Source organism: Cariama cristata, unplaced genomic scaffold, assembly GCF_000690535.1.
Source record: "Cariama cristata isolate BGI_N322 unplaced genomic scaffold, ASM69053v1 scaffold24983, whole genome shotgun sequence".
Taxonomy (NCBI): Eukaryota; Metazoa; Chordata; class Aves; order Cariamiformes; family Cariamidae; genus Cariama; species Cariama cristata.
The window spans coordinates 1-26,438 of NW_009610539.1; the positions used below are offsets into that span (position 1 = coordinate 1).

Consider the following 26,438-nt stretch of genomic DNA (forward strand, 5'->3'; position numbering starts at 1 on the left):
GGTGGAGATGCTGGGCTGCCCAGCAGCAGCGAAGAGAAGAGCATCCTCCCTGACCATCCAGGGGATTTTTCTCACACCTCAGTGTTCACTTGAAATTCTCCAGCTCTTTCCTTCTTGCACAGAAACTCTGCAGGGTCTCAATCTCATTTTGCCTCATTGCGTTACTTGTCCTGGCGATGGGTCTTCTCAGGCAGCTTGTGACAAAGTAATTGTGTTCTGCAGGGAAAAACTGGTCTTGACAGAGAAAGCTGCTCACTGATTTCTGCTGAAACTCTCCAAGCCTGACATCCCACTGGCTCAGAAAGGTCAGCAGTCAGAAGAACGAGAAAGATATAGGAAGCCCTGATCATCACAACTGCCTGGGAAGTTGGAGGGGGTAAGCTTCAAACAATGTTCGTCTGAAAAGCAATATCCTTGATAAATTATCAAAATTATACTGTACCCTGAACAATATGATCTAGCTTTATAACTAGATTCAATGTTGGGCCTTCTATGAGCTGGGAGTCATACCAGAGATGTTCTAAATAATGTTCATGATACCCTGGTTTCTTCTAAGTCAGTGTGAGCTCTGCTACCACTTCTAGTAGCGTCGTTTTCTGTCACTTCATTCCACAAGATTGTTTGACAAATTCAGACGTATAAAGGAAAATTACTTTGTAGCCAATGTGAGCAGAGTCCTTCTGAAGCACAAGTGCCTGGGTCAAGTAAGAAGGTTAAGAATTGTTTCAGTGGGCTGAAGCTCCCACTGTTTCAGGCACCTGATGTTATGTGTTGTTTCAGCTACAGATATACCACCACCTCATTCAATCCTGGAACCTGGCTTCCCTGTCCTGATGAACTCCGACAACCCTGGTGTTTGCAAGGCAGCTCGCTTTGGGGTTTACAGATACAACAACAGTTCCAATGACCTCTTTCTGTTTAAGGAATCGCAAATAAACAAAGCCATGGTACAGGTAAGAGGAGCCTAGACTTCTGGTGGTCCTCCAAACCACTTACCAATTGACTGTCCTACAGAGCCTTGATCCTTCTCAGAACAGCTATGCATGCCTAAACATAAACAGCACATGTCCCTCTATCCCATTCAACTTCTCCACAGGAGGTCTCCCCCCTCCCCCCCATCCTAGTAATTCAGTATAAAACACTTCTGTCGACACCACCACACACAATTCACAGATGTAACACTTGATTCCTAGCCAAAATTTTGGTATCCCTTTCCTGCCCTTACTTTAAAGGAGGAAACTACTTTCTCTAGATTGTCGGAGGGCTGAAGTACATGCTCCACGTGGAAATTGGATGCACCATGTGTGAGAAGAGGGAGCATCCCAGTCTGGACAGCTGTCACTTCCAAAGGAAAAAAAATCTGCAGCAGGTATATGTCCAATTCCTTTGGGTACCCAGTAACTACAGGTGATTCTTGGCCACCTCTAGCTGTGTAGTCACCTTCAGGCCAGCTCTGCCATGTCCCCATAGATGCACAAGCCTCCTCTGTGTAGAGCCAGCAGAGGTGAGGCAGGGTTATCAGTGTAAGCAGCGTAGTACCTCTCATGCATCCAGGGCCACCTCTCATCTGCGAGGAGTTGAACTAGACACAGCCATCTAGGCCATTACCCTGGATAACTGAGTGAAGTTGTGTAGAAATAGAGTACATGCTAAACAGACAGATTTCCTAGGTGGGGGAAATCTTTACAGGGGCTTTCCCACTGTTGTAGTTTAACCCCAGCCAGCAACTGAGCACCATGTAGACACTTGCTTACTCCCCTCCAGTGGGATGGGGGAGAGAATCAGAAAAGTGAGAAAACTCATGGGTTGAGACAAGTTTAATAGGGAAAGCAAAAGCTGCACGCGCAAGCAAAGCAAAACAAGGAATTAATTCAGCATTTTCCATGGGCAGGCAGGTGTTCAGCCATCTCCAGGAAAGCAGGGCTCCATCACGCGTAACAGTAACTTGGGAAGACAAACGCCATCACTCCAAACATCCCCCCCTTCCTCCTTCTTCCCCCAGCTCTATATGCTGAGCATGACGCCATATGGTATGGGATATCCCTTGGGTCATTGGGGTCAGCTGTCCTGGCCATGTCCCCTCCCAACTCCTTGTGCCCCCCCAGCCTCCTCGCTGGTGGGGTGGGGTGAGAGGCAGAAAAGGCCTTGGCTCTCTGTAAACCCTGCTCAGTAGGAACTAACACATCCCTCTGTTACCAATGCTGTTCTCAGCACAAATCCAAAACACAGCCCCATACCAGCTACTGTGAAGAAAATTAACTCCATCCCAGCCAAAACCAGCACACCCACTAAGATGATTACTTAGCAGACAGTACTTTTCCTAGGATAAAGGAGGCAGATAAGATACTCTTCTCTCCTGCCCCATCATAGCCCACAATGCTGAGACCAACCAGCAGCCACCTAAACTTTGTCACCAATTCTCCTTTTATTTGCAGATGCTGAGATGCTATTTTGAGGTCTGGATATGCCTTGGTTACATAAAGCACATGTCTCTGTTGCGCTCTGTCACTGACTCACCTTTCCCCATGAAAGCCTGACTTACAGGGGATCTACCACCATGAGTTTTTCCTTGCCTGGACTGTTGATGCTAAAACTGAAGTGGGGAACAGCTGTACAGAATCATCACAGAGCTTTTCTCTCAAAGCACATGGTTATTTTTCTCCCTGAGAAAGATGCTCAAAATCTGAGTGACAAAGAAAGGACCTGCCTTGACTGAATTTATTGCTCTCCAGTTGTGCATCTGTTTTTCCAAAACTAAACTGCAGATGAGAGCGTGTTTTCATTCGTTCTGTAGACAGCCATCCAGCCTCCAAGCAGTGTGAATACACCCAGGAAGCTCTGTTGGGACTTGCTTTATTCTGTGATAATCTTCAAGCAGCTATGACGTAAACAACCCTAAACCACATCACATGTGACTGCAACACTGAGGAAAGCTTTAGAACAATGGGATAGTTTGCCTGTGGGTACAGACACACACACACAAAAAAAGTCTTAAGAGTCTCCAGTGCTAGAGAAAAGGTTAGATATATCCATCAGGAATGCGTGAGGTAGAGTTGTTCTGTCTTCAAGACAAGAGTGTGGATGAGGCTGTCTTGAAACACACCCACAGCCCAGAAATGACTTAGTCTAACTAGTGCTTCTACTTTAATCAAAAGCTAATCTGTACTATGAAAGGGCATCTTTGAAAATGCTAAGATGAATAGTCATAGAATCATAGAATACCAGGTTGGAAGGGACCTCAGGGATCAAATGGTTTGACCTTTCTTGGCAAAAGCACCATCTAGACAAGATGGCCCAGTACCCTGAAACCTCATCATATTCCCAAAGCATATTTTTGCTGAAGTTAAACAATGTAGTTTCATTCAGGTTAATACAAGTATTCCATCTCCGGCTGACTGCAGTTTATATTCAAGTTCAGTAGAATGATGGTCTTCTCAAGATGGGCATCCACCATTCCTTCAGCTCTCGCTCTTCATGCATGGACAGATTATTGCTTGCTCTGGACTAAGGCCCTTATTTGGAAGGATTTGGGTAATTGCTCCCTTAAAACAGCAATAAAGTCTAGGCCAATGTTCAGTCATACACAGACCAGCACTTACAAATAGATAGGGCCCTCACCTAACCTATGAAAAACACTTTCCACAAACACTCCTTTCCTTCTGACAGTTGTTGCCTTTCTGCAGCTCTATTCCAACTCCTATTGTCAGTGACACCTCAACTTTCAGCCTTTATGAGAATCATTCAGTCAAGAAAGACCAGTGAAGGCCTCCAGGTCAAGGTCCAGGGATCTTAAGACAGATGGATCTATTAACAGCATAGCTGAGGTCTCTGCTCCAAGTAATCCCAAAGCAAACCTTTGCAGGCTGGGCAAGTCTCAAGTTTTGCTTCAGAAACATCACCTATGACGAGCAGGTGGCCCAGCAGCAGCTCAAATGAGCAGCAAAAATGTTATTCTTTGACAGCACCCTGTTCTCTACGCAAGCTAGATGAGAAGGTCCAAGTGTCAGCATCATCAGATCTCTGTTCTGATCACTGAGCAGACTGACCCAGAAGCTTAGGAGGTCATTATCTCATCTGCAAAGGTTACTGCCACAAAATGGACTCAGATTTAAAGGAACTGGATTTATGCCAAGGCTTTGCAATCACTTTCATCAGCTGTTTATGCTGAGATACCAACCTTCGCATAAAAGTATCAGGGGCAAACATGAGTTATCTTCCAGCAGCTCTACTTTAGAAGTTTGCTCCAGAAAAGTGACAGGGCAGTTAGCTGTGGAATAGCATTTAAAATAGCTTCAGCAAAATCTTCTTGATTCTTGTGCCCTGCAGAAACATCTGTTCCACCAATAAAGCAAAACAAAATGTACCTTTAAAATGCGCAGTTGTGGTGTAGTCCAGCTCAGTTCCTTTTCCTTAAGCTGCCTTACTGCAGGGGCTTTATGCTAAAGCAAGGATTTCCCCAAGCCCTTCAGGAGACAGGGCACTGTTCTCCAATTCCACGTCCCATAGTCTGTCCCAAATGATGCTTGGGTAAGACATAATGAACAAATTAATTATTTGTTAATTTTGATAGTGAACAGTGGTAAACTGTTAAGCAGTTGTCCTGGGATTACACCTCAACCAAGCAGCAGTTTATGTAACAGTGTTTAAAGATCATTACAGAAAGTATAACCACTTTGCTACTAGCATTTAATTTGCATCAATAAATGAGATGCAGGTGAAGTGGTAGACGTGAAAGTGATTATTTTGTTTGTAAATAAAATTAGGTAACACTATTTACATAAAGTCTTTAAATGCCTATACAGTTCTAACCATTTATACATAGGAAAGACACCACATCGCCCAAAATGAGAAGTTAGGTTACATATCACTCGTAAGTACACTTTGCTGCAAGTTTCTTCACGTTACTGTTCTCCAAACGTGACATTGCATGGGGACAGAAAGAGAAACTCCTCAGATGTGCAAGGGCTTAGACACCACAGCCACACGTGTCGTAGCAGAGGGAGAGCAGGCCAACTGTCATTTGAACAGCCCGTCTTCCGCAGCCGTTATTTAGGAAAATGGCTACAGGCTATCTTCAAAAAGATTCTCTGTAGCTATAATTTATAATGAGATTACAAGGAAGATATTCTCTTTGTTCCCTCCCTTACAGTCCTAATCAAAGTCCAAATTGGGAGTAAAATGTCTGTATTTTTAACAACAAATGTCTTGAGCTTTGCTGTTCCCCTAGTCTGGATCTCCATTAATAGCGTGCACACCTACTGAAACTGCAGTTACAAACCTGCATTTAAATTTTGTAGTTATATATATTACATATATATATATATATATACACTTACTATTAGAAGAAAAGCAAAGTTTGAGATCATAGCCGATGGCTTGAACCTTTAGCTTTTCCCCTCCCTGTGCTACAGCCAGGGAGCGAGGGAAGGACTCATTACACGTATTCTTGCCAGAGAAGCAGCAGAGTGTGAATAACCACGATTTCCAAACCAAATCCAGTTACTGTTGTTTTATTAGCCGAGCATACCATCACCCCAGGGAGAGCGGGTGAAGAGCAGATCAAGGCTGAAGAGGGCCTTCAGAGAGATTACTGCTGACCATCTTTTTCAACAGAGGCACCTGGCACCAAAAGAAAGAGTTGACGCCAACCCTTTTCCTGCAACACTTTCGCATTATTACCCACAGCATCTGAAAAATTTCATAATTGAAAATCCAAATTCTGACACCTCCTGGTCAAGTATTTTCCTTATTTTCCAGTGTTGAAATAGTTCAAATCTGTCACCTTGCAGCTTCAGTGTTAGATAGCAGTCAAAATTCTGATGTGGAAAACCCAGTGAAAAGCTTTGGCATTTGAGGTTGTTAGCGATTCTGAACAAATTTGACAGTACACGATGCATACTTACATTAATATATTCAGAGAGGACAGGCTTCTAAATTTTTGCAGCTATTTTAGTAATTTCAGATGAAGGAATTCCACAGTCTAAAATACCCAAATAAAAATAAAGTATATTTTCAACCCTGCACGAATATTAGCTGTTCACATTCATTTCCAAACAGTAACATTAACTATCCAGCTGGACAGTCAACCTAACAGCAGCACAGGTCTAAGAACTACTTGAGCGTATTTCATTCTGTTCACAGAATACACCCACCCCCCCCCCATATATATATAATTGCAGGTGTAAGGGTGGCAGCTATTCTGAATACCAGCAGTAGTTTTGCTGTACTATAAAAGCTTGTGTTAAAGACTGCATCCTAAAGCCAGGAAGTTAACCTTCACTGAGCTTTACCCTGCAGTGGTTAGACTAGAAAGAGTAGCCAAACTAGACCATCCAAAAGGTGTCTGAACATCCTCACCCATGGAGATGCTGTGACTAGAAGGCAGGCATGCATTAAGATGCAGAAAAGTCTCTGTACAGTGTTGTTCCTCCTCCCCCCAAAAATGAAATAAATCTCATTTTGCACATTTTTGATTACCCCCTCCCTGCTCCCTCCCTTGACCAAGCACTTTGAATCTCTGTGATGATTAAGTAACTTGAGTATAAATAAATACTCTTTTAGAAACATTGGTAGCATGGATTATTTGTGTCCTGTTCAGTCTAACAAAATACTAAAATCAGTAAAATTTCATGCACAAAAAATCAAATCTATGTCACCACCAGCACGATAGTCTTTTGAAGTATCTTAACTCCTCTTTATGCAGGTATATGAATTCCAGTGTTTATCCTATTCCTTTTTCAAAGTAAAGACACTTTTGTTCACTCCAGAAGTCCACCTTCTAAGGATGGTTTTTAGTTTCTGACATACTGAAATAGTCAGCCAGCAGGTGTATCATTTTGTTTACCATCTTCCTAAAGGAATAAAGCTTTCCAAGTTGCACTCCAACAGCTCCTTGACAGACAAGTTTATTGAAACAATTTTTAAAAGCAGATATTTCTGAATGTACTCCATCAGTCTCAACAGTTCAGGAAAACAATTGTTCAGTGTCCAAATGAAGTGTGCATGTTACAAATTGTACATTTTTAATATACTCATTTATACCACATGACATGAGCATAAAATACAATGATTTCTTACGTTCTTCCAGTATGCCAATTTATTGCTACAATTCCCCAAAAAAGTTGGGCACACCTAGAAATAGCTGTTCCCATGCTTTGGACCCAAGGATCAAGTCACTAGTGTTCCGATGTAAATCACCAGATTTTCAAATTGTTTTCTTTTTAATTTACATTTAAATTAAAAGCTTTTTTTGCAAGACTATTCTTAGATGGTATTTAGTGGGAAGTGTAATATTTATTTATTTACTACAATATAAATACTTCAAATATAGCATATAAAATTTTCTTCACATTCATTTTGCTTGATATCTTTAGTCATATCAATCAGAAGAAACAGGTTTCATGTATGAACTTACAAAAAAAAAAAACAAACACAAAAAGAAACCAAAAAAACCCATGTCACAAACATTGAATTTAACCAACTTACACAAGGAACAAGGGTCCAGAGTTCATGGGTGAACTATTACTCCTACAAAATGAAAGGTGTTTGGGGCTTAGGAATTGCTGTCATGTACACTTGCGCAATAATCACAAGTTCTCATTGTGTAACTGTATTAAAAAAAAATTAAGCTTTGATTTGGGTTTTCCTTTCTCTTTCATTTCTAAGAACAGTCTTAAGAGTTCCATATTCTGAATGCAAATAATTTCTTCGCTATTCCAATTTGAGTGCAGCACAGCTGCTTTTTAAAGGTCAGGTTTCAGCTGAAAGTGTCTCTACTCTTTAGCTCAAATGATTTTCACATACTTGAACGTTTTGCCAGCCCTTTTGACCAATAATATGATCATTTTATTGTCAAAATAAGTATTTTTTAGCAAATGAAAAGCTTATTCCAACAGTACAAGATTTCTATATCCAGTGTGAAAGCAACGTGGTGGTATAAATATATGCATACATCGTATTACACATAATATATTATACACATTCCAGTTAATCATGGAACTATTAGCAGGAGTAGATGACTACTAATCATGAGTACAAAGTATTTTTTGTAAACAAGATTTTGAGAAACTTCAAGGAAAATCTGATTTCTGGAAAGATGACAATCTTGGGATTTCATTTTTGTTTTCAAATAATTTTTTTTTTTAAGGATGCTGTATATAAGAATGCACTTTGTATTAAAACAAAGATCAATACTTTACAGTTTAAGAAACTTTACATATGTACATAAATTACACATCAGGAATGGTTTTAAAGCTCAAAATGAGTTGTCAGAAAAGTCTATTTTCCTTCTATTAAAATCTTTAACTCTTTTACATTGTGATCATTCGCAACTGCCACAGCATGATCCAGTGCTCGGATACTTGCTAGAAGCTTTATGATCTGCTTTATGTGCTCCCTAAAATGAGGAAGGAGAAGTCAATACAGGAACAGAACAACCACGTCCAAGTATTAATATTTAAACAGACGACTACATTATGTATCCCTATAGTAAATCAGTTTCACAGAACTTTTCAGATAACTTCACATCATCTTCTCCTCCACTTGTTTAGTCCGCTAAAATAAGCTGGTTACCAGTTTTGTACTGAAATTGAAAAAATTATTTTGGGAGTAGGAATTAATCATACAATATGGTTTAATACTATATAATCTCAAGAAAAAGGCTTGGATTACTTATGGTACTGTGCAATAAGTCACAGCTCTCTTGGTACCTAATGTTTAAGCCAAAAAAAAAAAAAACCCACACAAAAGGAAAAAAAATCAAGGCAGCGAGTATGCTTTAATGCATGCCTTAAAAAAGTATAAAGTTTGCCACCAATGAACTCTGTTACAATTCAGGTCAATCTAGGAAGTGTAGACTGAACAAACTGATAGGACTGTACTTCTTTGGCTGTCAAGAACAATTTTGGTATCTTGCAAGGAGGACAGACATGAAATTTAAACCAGTCTCACAAAAAATACTAGAAGATCAAAATTAATCTTAAAAATGAACTTAGCTGATCTGTTTAAAAGCATCCAACATTTGGAAGACTAACATAGGTAAAGATACACTTCCCTCTCGGCAGAAACTAATGCATTTTCGTCTCAAACAACTGTACTAAGTTTTATGTGAAAAGACATGACGTTCCTGAGTTATAAAAAGTAATATATCTGCTGCAGACTTATGTTATCTGTTTAATTGGGGCAATGGTAACAGATATGTTAAATGCCAGGAAAAAGCACGAGGACAGAAAATAGAAATTAAATTAGAACTCACTATGGAAAAAAAAGGATTAATGGGATGTTTCTCTTCCAATACAAAGTTTTACCAAGTTACCATTTCAGCTGGTAAAGAAAGTTCTTTCAAGTTTGGAAACAGGCTACCAAAAGAGAGAAAGTTTAATCTCTACTGGATTCTCTCTTAACTCCTCCATTCCAATTCCAGTATCATGCTAGGCTACCATTTTGGTTTTAGAAAGCAAGAAGTAACAAATCTGTTTTGAATTTGAATCATGGGGAAATTTAAATTGGTACGTGACACTACTATTCTACTTTGGACACAAAGTTCTGAGGCATAACCTGAGCACAGATAAAAAGTTGTTTGAGCACAACCCAGTGTGGCACAAAGCTTGGAGTTCTCTGAAAACAAGATGATTCATATGCCACAGCCAAAAGCGACTCTAAAGACAGAAAGGTGTCTGATAACCAATATTGCAACTGGAAAAAAAAAAAAAAAAAAAACAACCAACACCTCTTAACCAAGATTTTTCCGCTACCGTTCAAGGGAAATGTCTGTCTCTGTTTCAGGGCTACGCATATGATTAAAAAGGGAGAAGGATCTAATCCTCCAGAGAGCCTCAATAATTGAAGAGTAACTCAAAAATGGCTCAAGCAAGTTCAGCTATCAAGAATGACTAATGTAGGTAGCAAGGGGGTTTATCTTTCCAAGTTTCAGGTTTGCTGGAACAACAGAACTATTGACCTTGAAACCTCTCCTTCTCATGCAACAGCATAGGAATAAAGAATCTTCCAGTCTTGTTACATTCCCGTGTATCAGTGCAACAATTTGGTTTTTAAGTTTATCATTGCTTAAAATGATACACCCCTAGTATTTCAGTTTACTTGGCCAGCAGTAACATTTATGCATCTAATACAAACTTTTAATTATGCTGGTTATCGGATATAAGTAAAATGACTATTCAACGTAGCAGAAAACAGGTTCATCTAGTTGGTTGAGTAAATAAAGTCAGAACTTTTGTACTGTATACAAAAGCACAGTTTATAATTTAGAAGCCATTATACAGGAATTGGCAACAGGTTCACAAGGTGGAACAGTCTAAAACCAGTAGTTACAAAATTTGCCAGAATCAGTGACACTGAGCAGTAGTGCAAAATATATTATGAACATTTAAGGATTTCTAGCAGCTGCTGTTTTCAGACACCTTAAAAATCTCCCCATCTACCATACCATAACATTTTTTAAGTTTGAATTCAAAGATGTTTCAATGGACATGCAGCAGTATGGAGATATTTACCCATGTTTGCATGCATCAGCAAAATAACACAAAGCACAAGAATTGCAACTGCATTAACTCAAAGTAAGTTACCTTGCATTTCTTTTCTCTACATCAGAGCAACCAATGCTGTTTCTATAAATTGTATCAGCCAGATGAACAAGGTATCTACAGAAGTTTTCTAGCTGAGAAATAGTCTTGTCTCCTTTTAGATTAGCAAACCACTGTTTAGGAAAGCAAGCAATTACCTAGATGTAAGAGGAAAAAGAAAAGTTAAACAAAATTTTAAAAGGTATCTAGCATGATTTGTGAAGTTTGCCAGGTAAGATTGCAGTGACAAGGCCCAACCTAGTAAAACAGTGACCACAAACAAAAAAAAAAAAACAAAACACAAAACAAAACACAAAAACAAACAAAAAAAAACCCAGAAAAATCCAAAATTAAAGCAGTAAAACACTGAAACACACACTATACCCAAACTATCTACATGTAAGAGCCAGAGCAGGTTCCTTCTTTAGTTTGTGTATTTTGAAAAATAAATAAATAAATAAATAAATAATCTATTTCTCATTGACACTGCACTTTTGAGAAATCAAAGCCAAAATTTTATAACCTTCAGTTTCAACTACATTTTTCCTTCAGTTGAAATCTGTGAATTACAAGTCATTTTAAGCATTGTTTGATTTTACTTACACTTTGAGCTTTCTTAATGCTGTCCTCTCCATACTCAGAGTTTTGAAAAGCCATAAGAATATATCTATTTAGCAGACCATCTATTGACAGCTCCTGGAGAGTTTTGTTTGAAAGGATTCCATACCACTGGAGAAAGTTTCCTAATAACTGAAAATACAAAATAGGGAAAATAAGTATTTAAAAATGTACTGAAACCACATAGTTAATCAAACAGTCTATAGCCTCTTCAAATGCAACAGCACGGCCAAGGTAAGCAGTGGAAATATTCCTTCTGTTAGCTTCAATACTATTCAGAAAGCATAAAGTACCAGCCTAGACAGCATTACGAATTCTTATACAACCACCACCACCTCAACTTTGCTCATGTTTTGCACAAGAAATCAGAAAAAAAAAGAATTAACAGTTTTAAGCCATCTTGTTCTCAAAATCTGACGTCAATATCAAGCCAAGTGAGGCCTAGCATGCACCAAATAGGGCAAATTCACAGCCGCCTTGTTAATGAAAAGCCCAGCTACGCTGTCAGCCTACCCTCATTTCCAAGGCACAGTGACACAAGAGACACAGAAAGCATCACAGGTGAAAGCTGTCTAAGCCAACTCTAAAGCTGGGATTCCCCACTGGTGATGAATTGTTGCCAGCCTCGTACAAATGAACACAGCCAGCAGTCGAGTCAGATCATCAGGAAACAGTAAACGAGTGTTTGCTTCCCAGCTTCTATTTCTGTTCGTCTGTGATGCTATAACTGACTTGCTAGCACAAGAGAGCTGCATTTTTAATGCTTCTCTGACGTGGCATTCTAACGGCATTATAAACTGCTAGAAGCAGGCAATTTCACTCTTAAAACAGACACAAGCCCTAAATAAGCTATCTGTTTCACTTTTAACAATAGCATTTTAATAAATGAGCTTTGTGCATTTTTTGCTCTAGACAGCATTTAAGAAGTTGACTTTCAAAGTGAAATAATTCAGTGCCAAATATTTTCAGCAAATGAAGTGATTGCAAACCTATTCACAATACAGTCTCCATCACTGCTGCAATTTAAAAAATTCCAGATAAAAGTTTTGTTTGCATGATCATGGAGATCAGCAGTTTAGTCAACATAGGACTCATATGTTGCTGTTTAGTTGAGAGTCAATTTTCCTCACAGTCTTTTACTGGAAATAAACTACAACAGTCATATCTTCTACAGACCTTTGCAAACTATACTGCACATTCCACACACAGAGACTTCTTCTTTCACACTCTTTAGCATTTCAACTAAACTCAGATTACAAATGCTCTTACACTTTACAAATAGCAGTGAGTTTTCCAAAAGGGGTCAAGTTATTTTCATGAAGATTCTCACACACTATATATATATTAAAAAATAATAACCAAGCTCTCTCATTCCCACATAAGTGAAATAAAAGCAGCATATTTTATTCTGGTAAGTACAATGACATTAAAAAAAACTGGGCTGAGTATGCTAAATAAACCCACAATGTACAAGTTAAAATGATGGCGCTTTCATGTGGCAATCTTTTTAAGAGGGCACAGTGCATTATCAAAGACTAAGAATCCTAATTTAGAGTTATTTCAAATAAAGCAATTTCCATCTACCATTTCCCACAAATTTGAAGAGGATTTTATACCTACACCATCTAGACCAAAGATTTACCAGATGTATTTACTGACTTACCTTAACAGAGGACCAAAACTGACGTTGGAAGAACAAATATGGACCAGAGTTCTTGTTTTCTAAGATGCTGGAAAGTAAAAGATTTCTTTAATGAGCAACCAAGACCATTTCTGTCTGGAGTTTGCTGGCTTCGTCCTTCCCACACACAGTTCATTTCTATAACTATTCCCTTCCATCCTGCTTGTCTTTGCTAAAGTCCTCACAGCATGGTAACGAAAGATCTCCTGTATCCAGCCAGTGAACCACACCGGGAAAAAAACCCTGTTAACTATGGACAGAAGACACAAACTTGCTAGTAAAGGTCTAACACCGTAGTTGAAAGCAAACTTACTTTTTTGGATATAAGGGCATGAATACATCATCATCTAGTGTTCTCCTCATTCTTAGCAACAATGCCTTTAAAAGCATCTGAAACAGATACATTATTTTTTTTTTAAGTGTCCAAAGCACTGCTCAGTAGTCAACCACTCAGAAACTGATTTTCAAAGCAACAAAGAACATTGGTGACCCTAACAGTAAAAGGCATACATACTTAAGTACACACATAAATAAAGTCTTAGAGAAGTCTATAATAATTAACAGAACTGAAATTTGATGCTTTCAGTAAAAACTGAAGGCAATGGTTAAGGTTGGCTACACAACTAGCCTCTGCGAAGTCAAGGCTTTTGTAATTTTTAATGTTCTGCTAGCTTCCCCATACACGTGCACTTTGGCCTATCTCCCGTTATTCTAAAGGCAACACATACACTGCATTAGCTACGGCACCTGAACTCATGAAATCGGTTCTTGTATTCATAGAAGATCAGTAAAACAATCAAATTTTAAGGTAACACATTTGAAAAGGTTACAAAGATCTAAAAAAGAAAAGCCTGACTATTTGTAGCTGACCGTTAAAGCAAAACTGCAAACCAACAAGTCCTAGTACATTTAGTATCTCTTTTTATCTCTAGTATCTATTTTGGGGAGACTTCACTGAGTTCCTCCTCCTAATTCATCACCATACTTAACTCTCCATAACCAGGCTGCAGAGCATCAAATAACTGGAAAATTCTCTTTCTTGCTCCTCACTAAGCATACTGCACTCTCCAATACAGTGTATTAAAAATATATTCAACTTCCTTAACTTATGCAAGATATTTAAGAAAAAACAACTTACTTGTGTATTTTTGTTTTCTGCATTCACCACCGAAGGATATCCATCTACTAGTTTCTGTACAATTGCTACCATTCTAGAAGTTTGTGTTGTAGAAAAGGGATCCCATATATTTTCAGAAATCACTGGAAAAGATTAAAGAATTACTCCACTTTCCAAATACTCAAATACAGGTACTAAGACAGGCAATAATTTACAAAACAGTAAAATATGAAAGTAAAAACAAGCATCAGCTTCCACACACACCTGTTTTCCCCCATTTTCTTTCTGAGACTATACCTGTTAATTTAGGAAGAACAACTCTCTCCACAATTGTAGGCAATAATGAAATATCAGCATCATCTTTCACTTGCTCCTGTTCTTCACAGCCATAAAATAGCAATGATTCAAACCACAACATAGTTTCAAAATCTCGACACTTGCCCTAATAAAAAAAAGAATTGAGGTTAGATTCCTAAACAGATATTTGAAGTCAACACATTTTAAAAAAAGATAAAAAGTATTACATATGCAAGTATGATATACTCACAAAACAGAACAAAACTATTTTAAAACATTCTACCAAGTGTCCTAAGCAGGCAGGTTAAGCAGCAACTGAGCACAGTAACAACTCAAAAATCTAGTCCTTTTTGTCTACATGACAGGTACTACTCTGCACTGGAAATAATAATTAAAAAAAAAAAAATATAGTGCCTGAAGACCAAACAGTCTCTTAATCTGGCACAAGGATAGGCAAATTACTTCACCTGCTTTGGTTCCTCTACTTGTGAAGCAGCAATACTACTTCCTTCAGAAACATAGGCAAGCCTTATTCCTGAGAAGTGAAGAAAATATTCAGCCTCTCTGCCTGGACACGACTAATCATGCCATCACAGGTCAGGTTAGTGTATACGGACAGCCCAATCAAAACCTGAGAGAGGATGGGGAGCAATTTTCCATAAATCAGCCAAATGAACCAATTCACTCTACAAACACACAATCACTAGATCTAGTGACAGTGAAAATGGTGGAAGACTGCTTTTTTGGGCAGCTGTTGCCCTGCAGATTTTAACTTCTAATTACACTTGAGCCAAATAAAAGCCCACAGATTAGGGTAAAATTGAGAAGTATAGTTCATTTGTGCTGCGTTATAAAATTATGCTTTCTGGATTAAAAACCTCTTTTTATGAATGCCTTGTCATTTTTCTAACTTAACAAAATGCTTAACAGGACCAGTAACACAGAGTAGTGAAAACGATTAGATTAGAGAATTCTGTACCATGTCTCCAACTAACTTGAGCTTTGCTTTGCCAGTACTCACACAGACATAGCATGGGGGAAGCGAGAATGTACAAAAACAGTTTTAAACTTAATGAGGACACCTTTCATAGATTTTCCCTCGTTTCTTCAATTAAATATTCTGAAGGCTCTCTGAAGAAGACTTGTGCCTCCCTTCCTCTGCAATCAGAGCAGAGGCGACTGAAGATCCCCTTCTACAAATATTCTCTTAGTAGTTAAGAAAAAAAAAGCTTCTGAAAAAAGCAGAGATTCAGTCATTTGTGAGACAGGTTAATACATCTGCAGACAGTGCTGTAGATGAGTACAAGTTTTGAAAGGGAAGAAGACAATCTGCCTTATTAGCCTAGTTTCCCAAAAAAACCAAAAACATCAAGCTTACACAATTGCACTGACTCTGTGCTTTGACCTACTCTCATTCCCCAGCAAAAGCCAATGTGGCAGAAAAAAGTAAGTTCCTACCAGTACTACAAAAATAAGCACCTGACTGAAGCAGAAATACATTACAAGAGCTTTCACTGGTAGGAAGAACAGAGTGGGAGTCAAAAGCTACCCAAACTGTTTGTCCTAATGGCTACTCATGTCACCACACATATGCAGGTTGGACAATGAACATTTGTCAGGGATATTGGGCTGCAACAATGCTGTCCTGCTTTTCCCATGTCCCCTGCCTAACAATTGGGCAATGAGTTCTGTGAGGAAGATTTGGAAACTGCCAGCCAGAGTTCTACAGGGTATGAAGGAGCAGGTGAGAGAAAGGAAGATGTATAATGTAGTGACATAGGTTGTAAGTCAACATAAAAACAGGCTTCTTAGTTCCACTTCCGAAGAAACAACATCTCTAGGATCATAATTTTCTCTGAAGTATTTTAAAACCTAAGTGTATTATTTAAGAAGCAGGTTTGGCTTTTTTGGTCTACAGCACTCACTGAGAAGGTATTGGCATGTGCTGAATTGAACTCTGGCCTGCTGGGAATACAGAGGACAACAGTCCAGAAACTCTCCAGAAAAGCTTCACCCCAAAAGAGGTGCCCATTTTAAACTTCATGCCTAGAACATACATTTAGGGGAAGCACACATCAAAGGTGCAATTTACTTTGCTCTGCAGAAGTGTGAAAGAACCACTATACAGAAGCTTACGTAGAAGTTGCTTGCAGAGGACCTTACCTCCAAAGGAGTCCAGATAAGCAGCTGAAGTCTGATTAAAGGGTTAAACAGCTTTGGTAAACAGAGGCCAATATAAGCATCCTTGTAAGAGGCAAAGTACTTTGAGCGCCAAGCTTCGAACTGTGACTTAATACAATCAATTGAGCAAAAGCTTTCCAAAACGTCTTCAAAAACTTTGCTGGATTCTTTCAATATACGATCTGGTGGGGGAGAAAAAAAAAAAAAGAGTAATAAGTTAATCGTCTATTCCCTGTAATACCTCTTTCAAGGCAGACTTTGATGCTCGCTGGCATAAGCTAACTCCTATAAACAAAACCATCACCTTTAAAAGTTCTGTTACTTCTGCCTTAAATATACAAAGCACTAAAAACACGAGCACATAAGTACTCTACAATATACTGTTTTATCACAGGTCTTTCTTTAAACATTTCATACAGTGATGTTCAGTTACCAGAGACCAGACTGGTGACGTATTGGGCTGTATTCAGTGTTGATTTAACTTCAGAGCTGGCCTTGCTCTGCATGGGAGTTTGGAATAGCTGATCTCCAGGATCCTTCCAACACAAATTATTCTACAACTTTGCTCATTTAAGTGCAAGTACAGGAGAGCATCTCAGATGAGCCAACTGAATTGGCAGCACTTCGGAGAAAGTGGGTCCTGGCAGATGCCATGCTAAACTGCTGAATATAACATGGCTGTTAGCATTGGGCAACCATTACAACCCCTTAGCACCTTCCTTACTTTTTTTTTTTTTGTATTTACAGTGCCAGTATTCTATGCAGTCCAGAACTACTTCTCCCTATATTATTCTCCCTTCATCTCTTCTATTTCCCAGGGTTAGCTTCATTTTAGTCAGTCACTTTTGCTGCAGCCACAGTTTTAAATGTTCAGTTACAAGGAGTAACCTATATGCAACTAACATAACTAGTACACACAGCAGGTAGAGACAGGGCTAAGGGAACATGAGACTATGTTATATAAACACACTTTTCACACTGGGATCAAAAGAGATGCTACAAATAAAGTTGGCAGGTGCAAAGTGCATCCCTCTGTTCCATATAGCTCACCGCTGATTCTGGACTAACATGAGAGCTATGAATGATAAAAAAGAAGCTTTAGAAATACTATGTTTTCTCAGAAACTGATAAAACTCCTACAAAAGGCTTGTGTAAACATAAAAGTGCCAAGTTACAAAGAGCAATTCAGTCACACTGAATTTTTAATCTAGATCATTTAACTTAGCAAAGTTATTATAGCACCTAACAACCCTAACAGTTGCTCTGTTTATCAAAGATTTGATAAACAAAAATATTTCATAAAAAAAAGATTTGATGTTTATCAAATTTTGGTAAATGAGCCAGCAACTAAAGATGTGGAAACTGTTTGCACTTCTGAAGGATCCAATTGCTAGACAATTCATCTAATTGCTTTTTTAATCTGTTTCATATTTTGGGTCTCCACAACCACCTACAGGAATGACTTTGGCACTTTTATTATACTCTTTGTGGGAAGTGACTTGTTTACTTTAAACCTATCCTATCACTTCATTTCATGCCCCTAGCTCTCATACTGTGAAAAGTCAACATCGTTCTCCTAGCTGAAGAGTCCAAAATTGTTCCTCACATACGACATAAATAATTCTATATATGTGATCCTTGCTGCTCTGCTTCTACACATTTCTTCTAATCTGATTAAATTCTCTTTAATCAGAGAGAATGATACTTGTACTCAGATTCAAAATCTGAAGGTAACAGGATTACTACAGTGATCATCTTTCTTCGCTACTGGTTTCACAGTAGCCACTGGCATTGTTTTAACTGCTGCTGTAAAAGATGACTGTTCCATCAAACTATCCATATTTCCCCAAATCTCAGGCTTCTTGCAGTTCTCCCAGTGCTTTAGAGGCATTAGCCTAACTTACAACCTCATTTATTGCATAATGAGTTTTGCATAATTGCATAATAATGGTTATTTTGAGCAAGTCATCATAAAATTGCAAATGAATTTCAAATCAAGTCAGTACCACGAGATCTTTCTGCAATGTTTGCATTTAATATTGTTTTTTGTCACCTGCAAAATTTGCCAGGCTGTAACAAGAGTCTACAAAACTTCTGTCACTGCATTTCTAGATGTTTACACAGAACTCCAGAAAATACTTCCTATCAAGGAAAAAAAGTTTCTAAAGCACTGAGGTTTTCAGAATTTCACATGTAAAACAAACAGATATTTGAAGAATGATAAACCACATTACAAATTAGAAGGAAGACTTAGTATCCACTGAAGGTACAAAAGCTTACTGCTTGCCAGCAAAAGAATGTTTGAATGAAATGAAATGAATCTCTGTAAGACCTGGGTATTTCATTATAGCTACAAGCTGCACATCAGGTTGGCCAAAGAGATTGTTTTGGTCACACTGATGATCCAGCAAGGAACAGCTCCTAAGCTTTCTCCAAAATATGGTGAAATATACAGATGGGGCTGCATTTGGATCAATTTTTTTTTTTCCCTGCTAAAGTTTCTGTATTTTGTTACATAAAGCTTTAGTAACTTTTCTAACCTCGCTCCATGTTGAAGTTTGTAATATCCGTTGAAGTTTCCTCATCATCACTGGAAAGGCCTTCAAGGTGATCTGCCATCTTCCCAGTTTGCTCTCTTGCTTGTCTACGACGAGCTCTGAAAAGGATCAGCAGCACAAATCAGCTATTACTTTTTTTCCTCCTGTATACAATGAACAGACCCGCCTAAGTTTGTCATAACTTTCAATGCAAGGAAATCAGGTTGAAAATAAACTTTCACTATGTCACCACCTCAAATATTCCACTACGTCACTGCCTCAAACAATGGAAGGAAGATAAACCAGCAGAGACAATATAGATATGGAACAGGTTTCCTATGCTTTCTTTTAGTGACTTTAAATCAGTATCATGTAAGGATGTGTTTTGTACACTTGCATGGTAAATTTGGATATATAAGAATACCTCTGCCCAGCATACCATCTTAAGTGTTTTCTTCCCTTCGCAGGAAAGGAGCAAACATCACTGCTTACATTAGTACATCATGCAGGACAAGTATATTCTGCAAGCAGGCAAAGACTCCTAATGGACAAGAAATCTCAGTACTCTACCTTCTAGCCTCTCTTTCTGCAGTCCGACGCTTTACTTGTTCTTGATAGATCACTCTGTCTCGTCCAAAAGATTCAAGATTTGGTGCCATCAGTGCTTTGTCTGTAAAATTACATTGATGAAAATTAAAATGCTTATCTACAATTACATAAATGTGTTGTAGGCAGTTTCGTAAGCGTCTTTTACCTACTTTAAAATAAGTGTAATTTGAAGTAGAAAGTTGAAGTTTTCAAAAAGATGCACTCAGAAGCCTGAATTCGCAAGTGTAGAGGTTAAAAGAGGAAGAAGTAGTGGAGTTCAGAAAAATCTCCACTTAAATGTCAAATAGCTTTCACCATACTTTCTTTACCCTTGTCCTCTCACAACAATGCCCAACTATATAAAAGTAAACAGTTTTAATAGAAATTGCTTAAATTGAATGTTGCAAAACAAAAAGTGCTTCTTACATAAACACGTTCACCATATATGTTTTGAAAAGAAAATTAACAAAAAGAAAGGCCGAGAAGAGCAACAGAAGCAGGAATATATGTTATTTCAGAGTTCTAGTCATAGTGTTTTCTAAGTTTATATGCTTTAGATTGCCTAAAGTTTAAAACACATCAAAATCTACAGGAAAATAAATCATCCTCTTTTTAAGCTGTGATTCATTATAGATGTTCCTGATCATAGAAAACAACACAGCTAACGAGTGAAGCTGATCACCAATCAGCAGGCAGACCCAAGAGTGGTTCCAGTTCATCCTTTTCAGGTAAATTTTAAAAAGTGGACTGAATGTTAGCCAGTGCTCAAGTCCACCCACCAAAATAAAAGCATCAAAATTGAAACAAAAGCCTACCCAAATTTCAGGAGTAAATTTATATGTTCTAACTAAATCCATTTACAAATACATCATTAGAAATATTAATGGTGATCTATGTTAGTATTCCAATTCTATACCAGAACTACTAAAAGCCTTAACACACAGATGAAGCCATCATTTGTCCAATTTTTTTAAATGTTATTCGAAGCCGAGCTACTTGTCTTTACACAGAAGTAAAGAAAAAGTTGGCAGACAAACTTAAATTCATTTCTAGCCCTTTAGTATTCTGACACTGTATGAAGAAAAGCAAATCATTTATGTCCACAACACACACCAAATCAAAGGCTGGCATCAATTCCCAGTTTGTGTGATAATTTGAGGGGCAGAACTGAACTATGTCTAGACACAGTGAAATTCATTCTCAAGTCTCCCAGACACTAAGTAAGCTCTCCCTTTAAAAACCCAGCCTTGACAATGACAACTATTTCCACCCCACCATTAAATTCCAGCCTAAAACAATCCATTCTAAGCTTCTTTTAGGAAATATGTTTCTAGTTCTCACAACAGCATTTTCGTGGTAAAACTGCAAGGCCTACACGTGATGCCTGGGGCTCCAAATAAAGTCCTAAAGGGAATATGTATGCTAAGCACTCCGTAAAGGGATGACCAACTCTGATGCCTAATGCTTTATCACCCTCAGTAAGTTCTATCTAATGGTATTAACAAAATTTCATCTCTGGACACACTGTGACAGAATAGGAAATGGGTTTTATTATAGGATTTTACGGCAGCAATAGGACAGACAAGAAAGTAATTTTTAAAAATGGGAAGCTCTCCAAAGCAGAAAGATGACTACTATTAATATGATATTTTACCTGTTGTTTAACGTGCTGAATAAAACCTCCTCCAAGGAACGTATATTTCCATCCAAGTTAACATTTATTTGTAGAGTTTTACATACTGAAGGGTAATCACCACAAGAAAACTCCTCAATGACAATCCCCCATCCACACACTCACAGTAAGTAGGTATTTTAACTGGCTAATTTTAAGCTGTATTTCATACAGGGTCACTTTGTATTAGCCTGATTTTCAACAATGGCACCAATCTCTTCTAGTTCTTTAGCTTTACCAGTTAAGTGTCTGAAATGAAATACTTATGCTGCCTACAAAATAGAGCATTACACAGAAGTCAGCTCTAGCCCAGTGCTTCATGGCTTTGTACAGAGTTAACTGTAGATGCTACAGGAGATGTATAGATCCAAGGAGATTTAAAAAAAAAAAAAAAGTCCTGACATCAGAGGAAAATCAGGTGTCACATGCTACCACTACTACCACTGCCACCATGCATACATTTTCAGTGCTGGGAAAGAGAAAATATAGTTAAGAGCAACAGAAAGGAGAGATGAAGTCAAGAGTTAGAGTGGCTTCGAGTTTAGAACAACACAGACTAGAAAACTTTCATCTAAACTTGCTTCTACATATCTCAGGATTAAGAATAAAGTTTAAGACCGTCATACTTTAAACATTTACATTCAAATTAAGCCATACTAAGTAAACAAGGTTGTTTAATGAATAATAAAAACCTTCAAGATGGACTGACTTGAATGGCTTGAAAACTCCGAAGATTCATCTTTAATATCATCTTGTCGTCTTTGGACAAGGCGGGAAGCTCGCTGTTTGTACAGCTGGTGCATTGCGGATTCAAGTTCGTTAATCAGAGGCACCTGTAAAAATACAACACACTACGTAATACCAAATTCTTCAAGTGCTTAGTTTCTGGGGTACCATACTATTCCGAAGCATAATGCTGCCACTGTACTTCTAGCAGCACATACTGTTTCCTTTTACCCATTTGTATCATTTGGACCAGTAAATATTTCAACGTGAAGAAAATGCATGCATTTAACAACGCTGACAGCTTTCAACCATAGCAAAAGCATTCTGAAAGTAATTTCCATTGACTGAATGAGTCTACATAGTAAGACAACCATTTCATACTGTGTGAAATGTCATTTCAAGTACTCGTTTTCTCTACCAAGTGCATTACGTATTGTGTTACAGTGCTTACAATTCTCAGACCTCATTATTTCCTCTCTATCTTTAAACAAGAATGTAGTGGTATTCTACACTTTAACGAGAAAATAACCTGATTGTATACAGTGAAAAAACAAAGCATGAATCCAACGTTCTGAAACCAGCAGGTATTGTTTTGCTGTAACTCTTATTAGCACATGCTGAAATATTATTACTGAAATGCAATAAAACATTGCATAAGCATTTTATGCCAACAGGTAATTCAGATCAGTAAAACATTTCTCTAGCCTATCATTAAAAGTAAAATTGTACAACTTGTGTGAGTTATGCATTAAGTATAACCTTTGAATGATACGGACTGAAGTCAGATCAGACCTGCCACTTTTTCCTTCTTTTTTTTTTTTTTTTTTTTCTTTCTTCAATTTTTTTTTCTTTTTTTAAGTGGACTAAATTTCAGTAGCAACTATAACAAAAATAGATGATGTTTTAACAACTAGGAATTTCCTGACATTAAAAAGCAGATTCACTGCTCACTTTTGCAAAAATTCATTTCCCAGGACAAGTGAAAACTAGATTATTATAAATATTCAAATGCAAAACAGAACTTTTCACGATCTCTTAATTTGGAAAGGCAAGTCCTTTTGGTATGAACACTGAAGCCATATCCTCCTTACCTCTGAGACATATGCTTAGTCCACAGTCTTCCAGTCTTTTAGCTCAAATATTTCATTGCTGCCTACCATCCACGATTAAGTATTTTTCAAAACAAAAGATAAAATCAGAAATTGTTTCCTGATGTAATTTAGAATGTGACTCAGCAGCTATTAAAGAACCTCCTCTAGTAAAATACAAGATTATGAGATTATAGCTACAGGGCCATTTCAGCTATCTGAGAATGACACGCATATCAGAGGAGATATTAAAAGGAAAGAAGTATTAGCATTTTGTGGTATAAACTGGGCTACAGGGATTAAAATGAAAGCAATTCTGCACTAACTCAAAATATGTGCAACTTTCTTTTGGAGAAAACAGAGTAGACAGAAATAGGAGGAGGGAATATCCCAGTGCTGGAAGTGTATATTTGGAATTTAAGACAATTCTGAAAACAGAAATAATAATTTTAAAAAATACTAGTTTTACTGCAGTTTACCATAGAAAATACAGCTTCTTCTCTTAAGTGTGTAAAAGGAATTCTAAAATTGAAAAGTTAAATGAAAATTTTTCAAAGTGTCCCTAGAAGTTCTTTCTGTACTTGCCTCAGGATTAAAAAAACCTCAGCTATGTATTCAGATATATGAATCCACTCAAAATATTGCCCATTTAAAACAGAAGAGACTTAGAAGACGCTATTTTTCTATAATCAATACTGCAGTTGATGAGTGACTGACCATTTCACTGACTACTATAAAGTCACAGCCCTCACTGTGTTTTGTTTAGTCAATATCTTAAATTCAGTGGTTTGAGGTTTCTTCTTCACTTTCACTGCAAACAGCGTAAGAGGAAAAGTGGAAAGCTCTCTGAACATTTCGACAAGGACAATTTTAAGCTACAGTCCCCCTCTCTGATACACAGTGTCTTTTGATAAATGTAAAGACGCTGTTACCACTTTCTAGCCTTCTCAGAAAGCGTAATTTTGACAGTGTTTACTTGTGAAGGAAGTCACACAAGCATCTTCTGCTCTACTGGTTTTATCATTTATGGGAGGAAAATAAAAAAAAACACCCACATAGAGAATTTGACATTTCTATTGCTTGTTCTTAAAATGTGCTTAACAGCTGCCTCATTATACTCTCCACTGCACCTTACCAATGAGCAAAGTGTTTTTAACATTCAGAGTCTCTTCAAAACAGAATACAAACAAAACGGTTTTGCTTGGTTGTGAGCCATGAAGGGTTGACCATGGTGAACAGGTACAGAAATAAGATGGTAGGAGGAAGAAAGTCTAATTTGTGATGATGGTCTTTTGTTCTCCAAAACTGAATCAAGAGATATACAAAAAGACTATAGGGGAATGGACTCTTTTGGAGTGGACAAGTACACTGTGAACCCACTAGTGCTTCTTCAGCAAGCCACTTTCTCATTTAGACCAGTACCAATGTGAATTTGGCTAATAACCATGCCTAGTCCTAAAAAAATGAAGAGAAATCTTCAAAGTATCATATCTGAAAGGATAGGGAGGGACCTAGCTTGATATATATTCAGGATATGTGTTCATATATGTATGTGTGTATATATATATATACACACATATATACACACAGTATTGTTATTACACATATGGAGACACATTTTATAAGCTTGTGTATATTATAATCATAATTACTATGTACATTACAAACGCACACACTTTAAATATGAGGTAGTCAGGGCCACAGGCTTTACAAAAGAGCTGAAGGTAATTTACCTCTATGTTCAAAAGATAAGAAGAATTTACTGTCCTGCTGCATTTCATTATTTCATTTAAATAAAAACTGATACTGATTTTATTACTTTATTTTGTCCCCTCCCCCCCACCTCCTTTTTAGAAAACGCTGCGGTGTCCTGGTCATGCCGAAAGCCCTGAATTCCAAAACAGACTATCTGGCCAAAGAACTGAGGAATATATAGGACAACATAATAAATTAAATGCTCCTGTAAAACTGACCATGTTGCCTCCTAATTTTGCAACTCATTGTACATACAGGTACTGCAGCAGCCTCCAACTGAAAACAGCAAAACAGTGTGAACGCCCCTAAGAAGCATGTGATGCTAAAAATTCCATCTTACAAGTTCAATGGACTGGCATGGCAGGTGTGGTATTGGGAGGGTGCGAAGGGGGAGCAAGGTGTTCAGGTGTAGAACCCGTAAAAGACCAACTACCAGAAAAGCAAAGGTATATGGTAAGAAAGCAACTTTAACAAGCCAGTTTGTTACATTATCAGCAGCTGATTTGCTGTACAACTGCAGGAATTGATTTATTTACTAGTATAGCTAGATAGGTCAATACCTTCCTACAAACTGAACTGAAATTGTTACAGTTACTTAACAGTAAGTTTTCCTGGTTTAGAGAAAATCCGGGAGACTAAAAGGCTTGGTTTATAGTCAGAATGGTGCATTCTAAAACAATTTGTTTAAAGAAAGTATCAGAACAAGACAGCACGGGGTACCAAAGAGAAGCTCCAGACATGGATTATAGTTATCACAAAGAAATTTAACGTGAGGTCTTTAGAAACAAATGCTGAATAGAGATACAGCTGTTTAACTTGTCTTCTGAAATACAAATTTATCTTACAGAAAGAATATAAAAAGTTATCTTTAAGTAGGAATTTAGGCATCCAGACAACCAGCACTGACAGAGCTGCAAAGGAAAGTACCTTTACTACTGCTCAACAGCTAATGCCAATACAGACTCAGGAATACTGCTTTTTCAGTGAACAATATCTATTGTAACTAACCAATTAGCTGGGTGAATTAACTGCTCCATGCTTCCTGGGTTTGTTCATGACATAGCTATTCTTTAACTTACTAGACTGAAGATGGGACTCTCCCAATACCACTAATGCTCAACATTAATGTCTAACCAATTAGCAACCAGAATGCTTTTACATTCCTCTCCCACACCTAACAAGCTAGGTAAGTAGTAACTTCAATTACTCATGTAATTCTGACAGCTAATGTATTAAGAAGATACTATACTATTGTATTCAACGCAGAAGACAATGAAAAAATAGCCTATGTACTGCTAACTGACTTTTACAGCTCCTCTGTGTAATATATATATATTAAAAGAAAAAAAAATATATATATATATTCAGGAGCTCCTGTTACATTTACAACGAAGTGAGTAAAGTATAATGAACAACTTAAGAAAGACAGACTAAATTTTCAAGTTAGACATATACAAAAATATCACACTACATGAAAGAAGTGTATTTTTAAGTCTGGGTGTCTTCAGACAGCTACACTAGTTTTAAAACTTTTCTCCTTCAGACACTAGAGCAGTATGAACTATGTGAAACTGCCTGGTAGGAGGAAGTTTATAACA

At 37.7% G+C, this 26,438-nt stretch overlaps 2 protein-coding genes across 2 annotated transcripts in view; one reads left to right on the forward strand and one right to left on the reverse strand.

Moving 5' to 3' along the window:
• Positions 1-780: 780 nt before the first annotated feature.
• LOC104159906 (cystatin-F-like) lies at positions 781-2,512 on the forward strand (the record flags this gene model as incomplete). The annotated part of the gene is given in 4 exon segments (XM_009697930.1): positions 781-953; positions 1,253-1,369; positions 2,436-2,463; positions 2,466-2,512. Coding segments are annotated over 4 exon segments (365 nt in total), but the record flags the coding sequence as incomplete, so codon positions are not given.
• A 5,217-nt stretch (positions 2,513-7,729) lies between these two features.
• PAXBP1 (PAX3 and PAX7 binding protein 1) overlaps positions 7,730-26,438 on the reverse strand; it is a gene marked incomplete at its 5' end in the record, with an annotated part of 25,159 nt that continues 6,450 nt past the window's right edge. The window contains 11 exons of the mRNA XM_009697931.1: positions 7,730-8,395; positions 10,584-10,738; positions 11,184-11,330; positions 12,862-12,928; positions 13,193-13,269; positions 14,018-14,139; positions 14,294-14,438; positions 16,457-16,656; positions 19,015-19,130; positions 19,582-19,681; positions 21,981-22,104. Coding sequence (XP_009696233.1) covers positions 8,278-8,395; positions 10,584-10,738; positions 11,184-11,330; positions 12,862-12,928; positions 13,193-13,269; positions 14,018-14,139; positions 14,294-14,438; positions 16,457-16,656; positions 19,015-19,130; positions 19,582-19,681; positions 21,981-22,104 — 1,371 coding nt within the window. The remainder of the gene's footprint in view (positions 8,396-10,583; positions 10,739-11,183; positions 11,331-12,861; positions 12,929-13,192; positions 13,270-14,017; positions 14,140-14,293; positions 14,439-16,456; positions 16,657-19,014; positions 19,131-19,581; positions 19,682-21,980; positions 22,105-26,438) is intronic.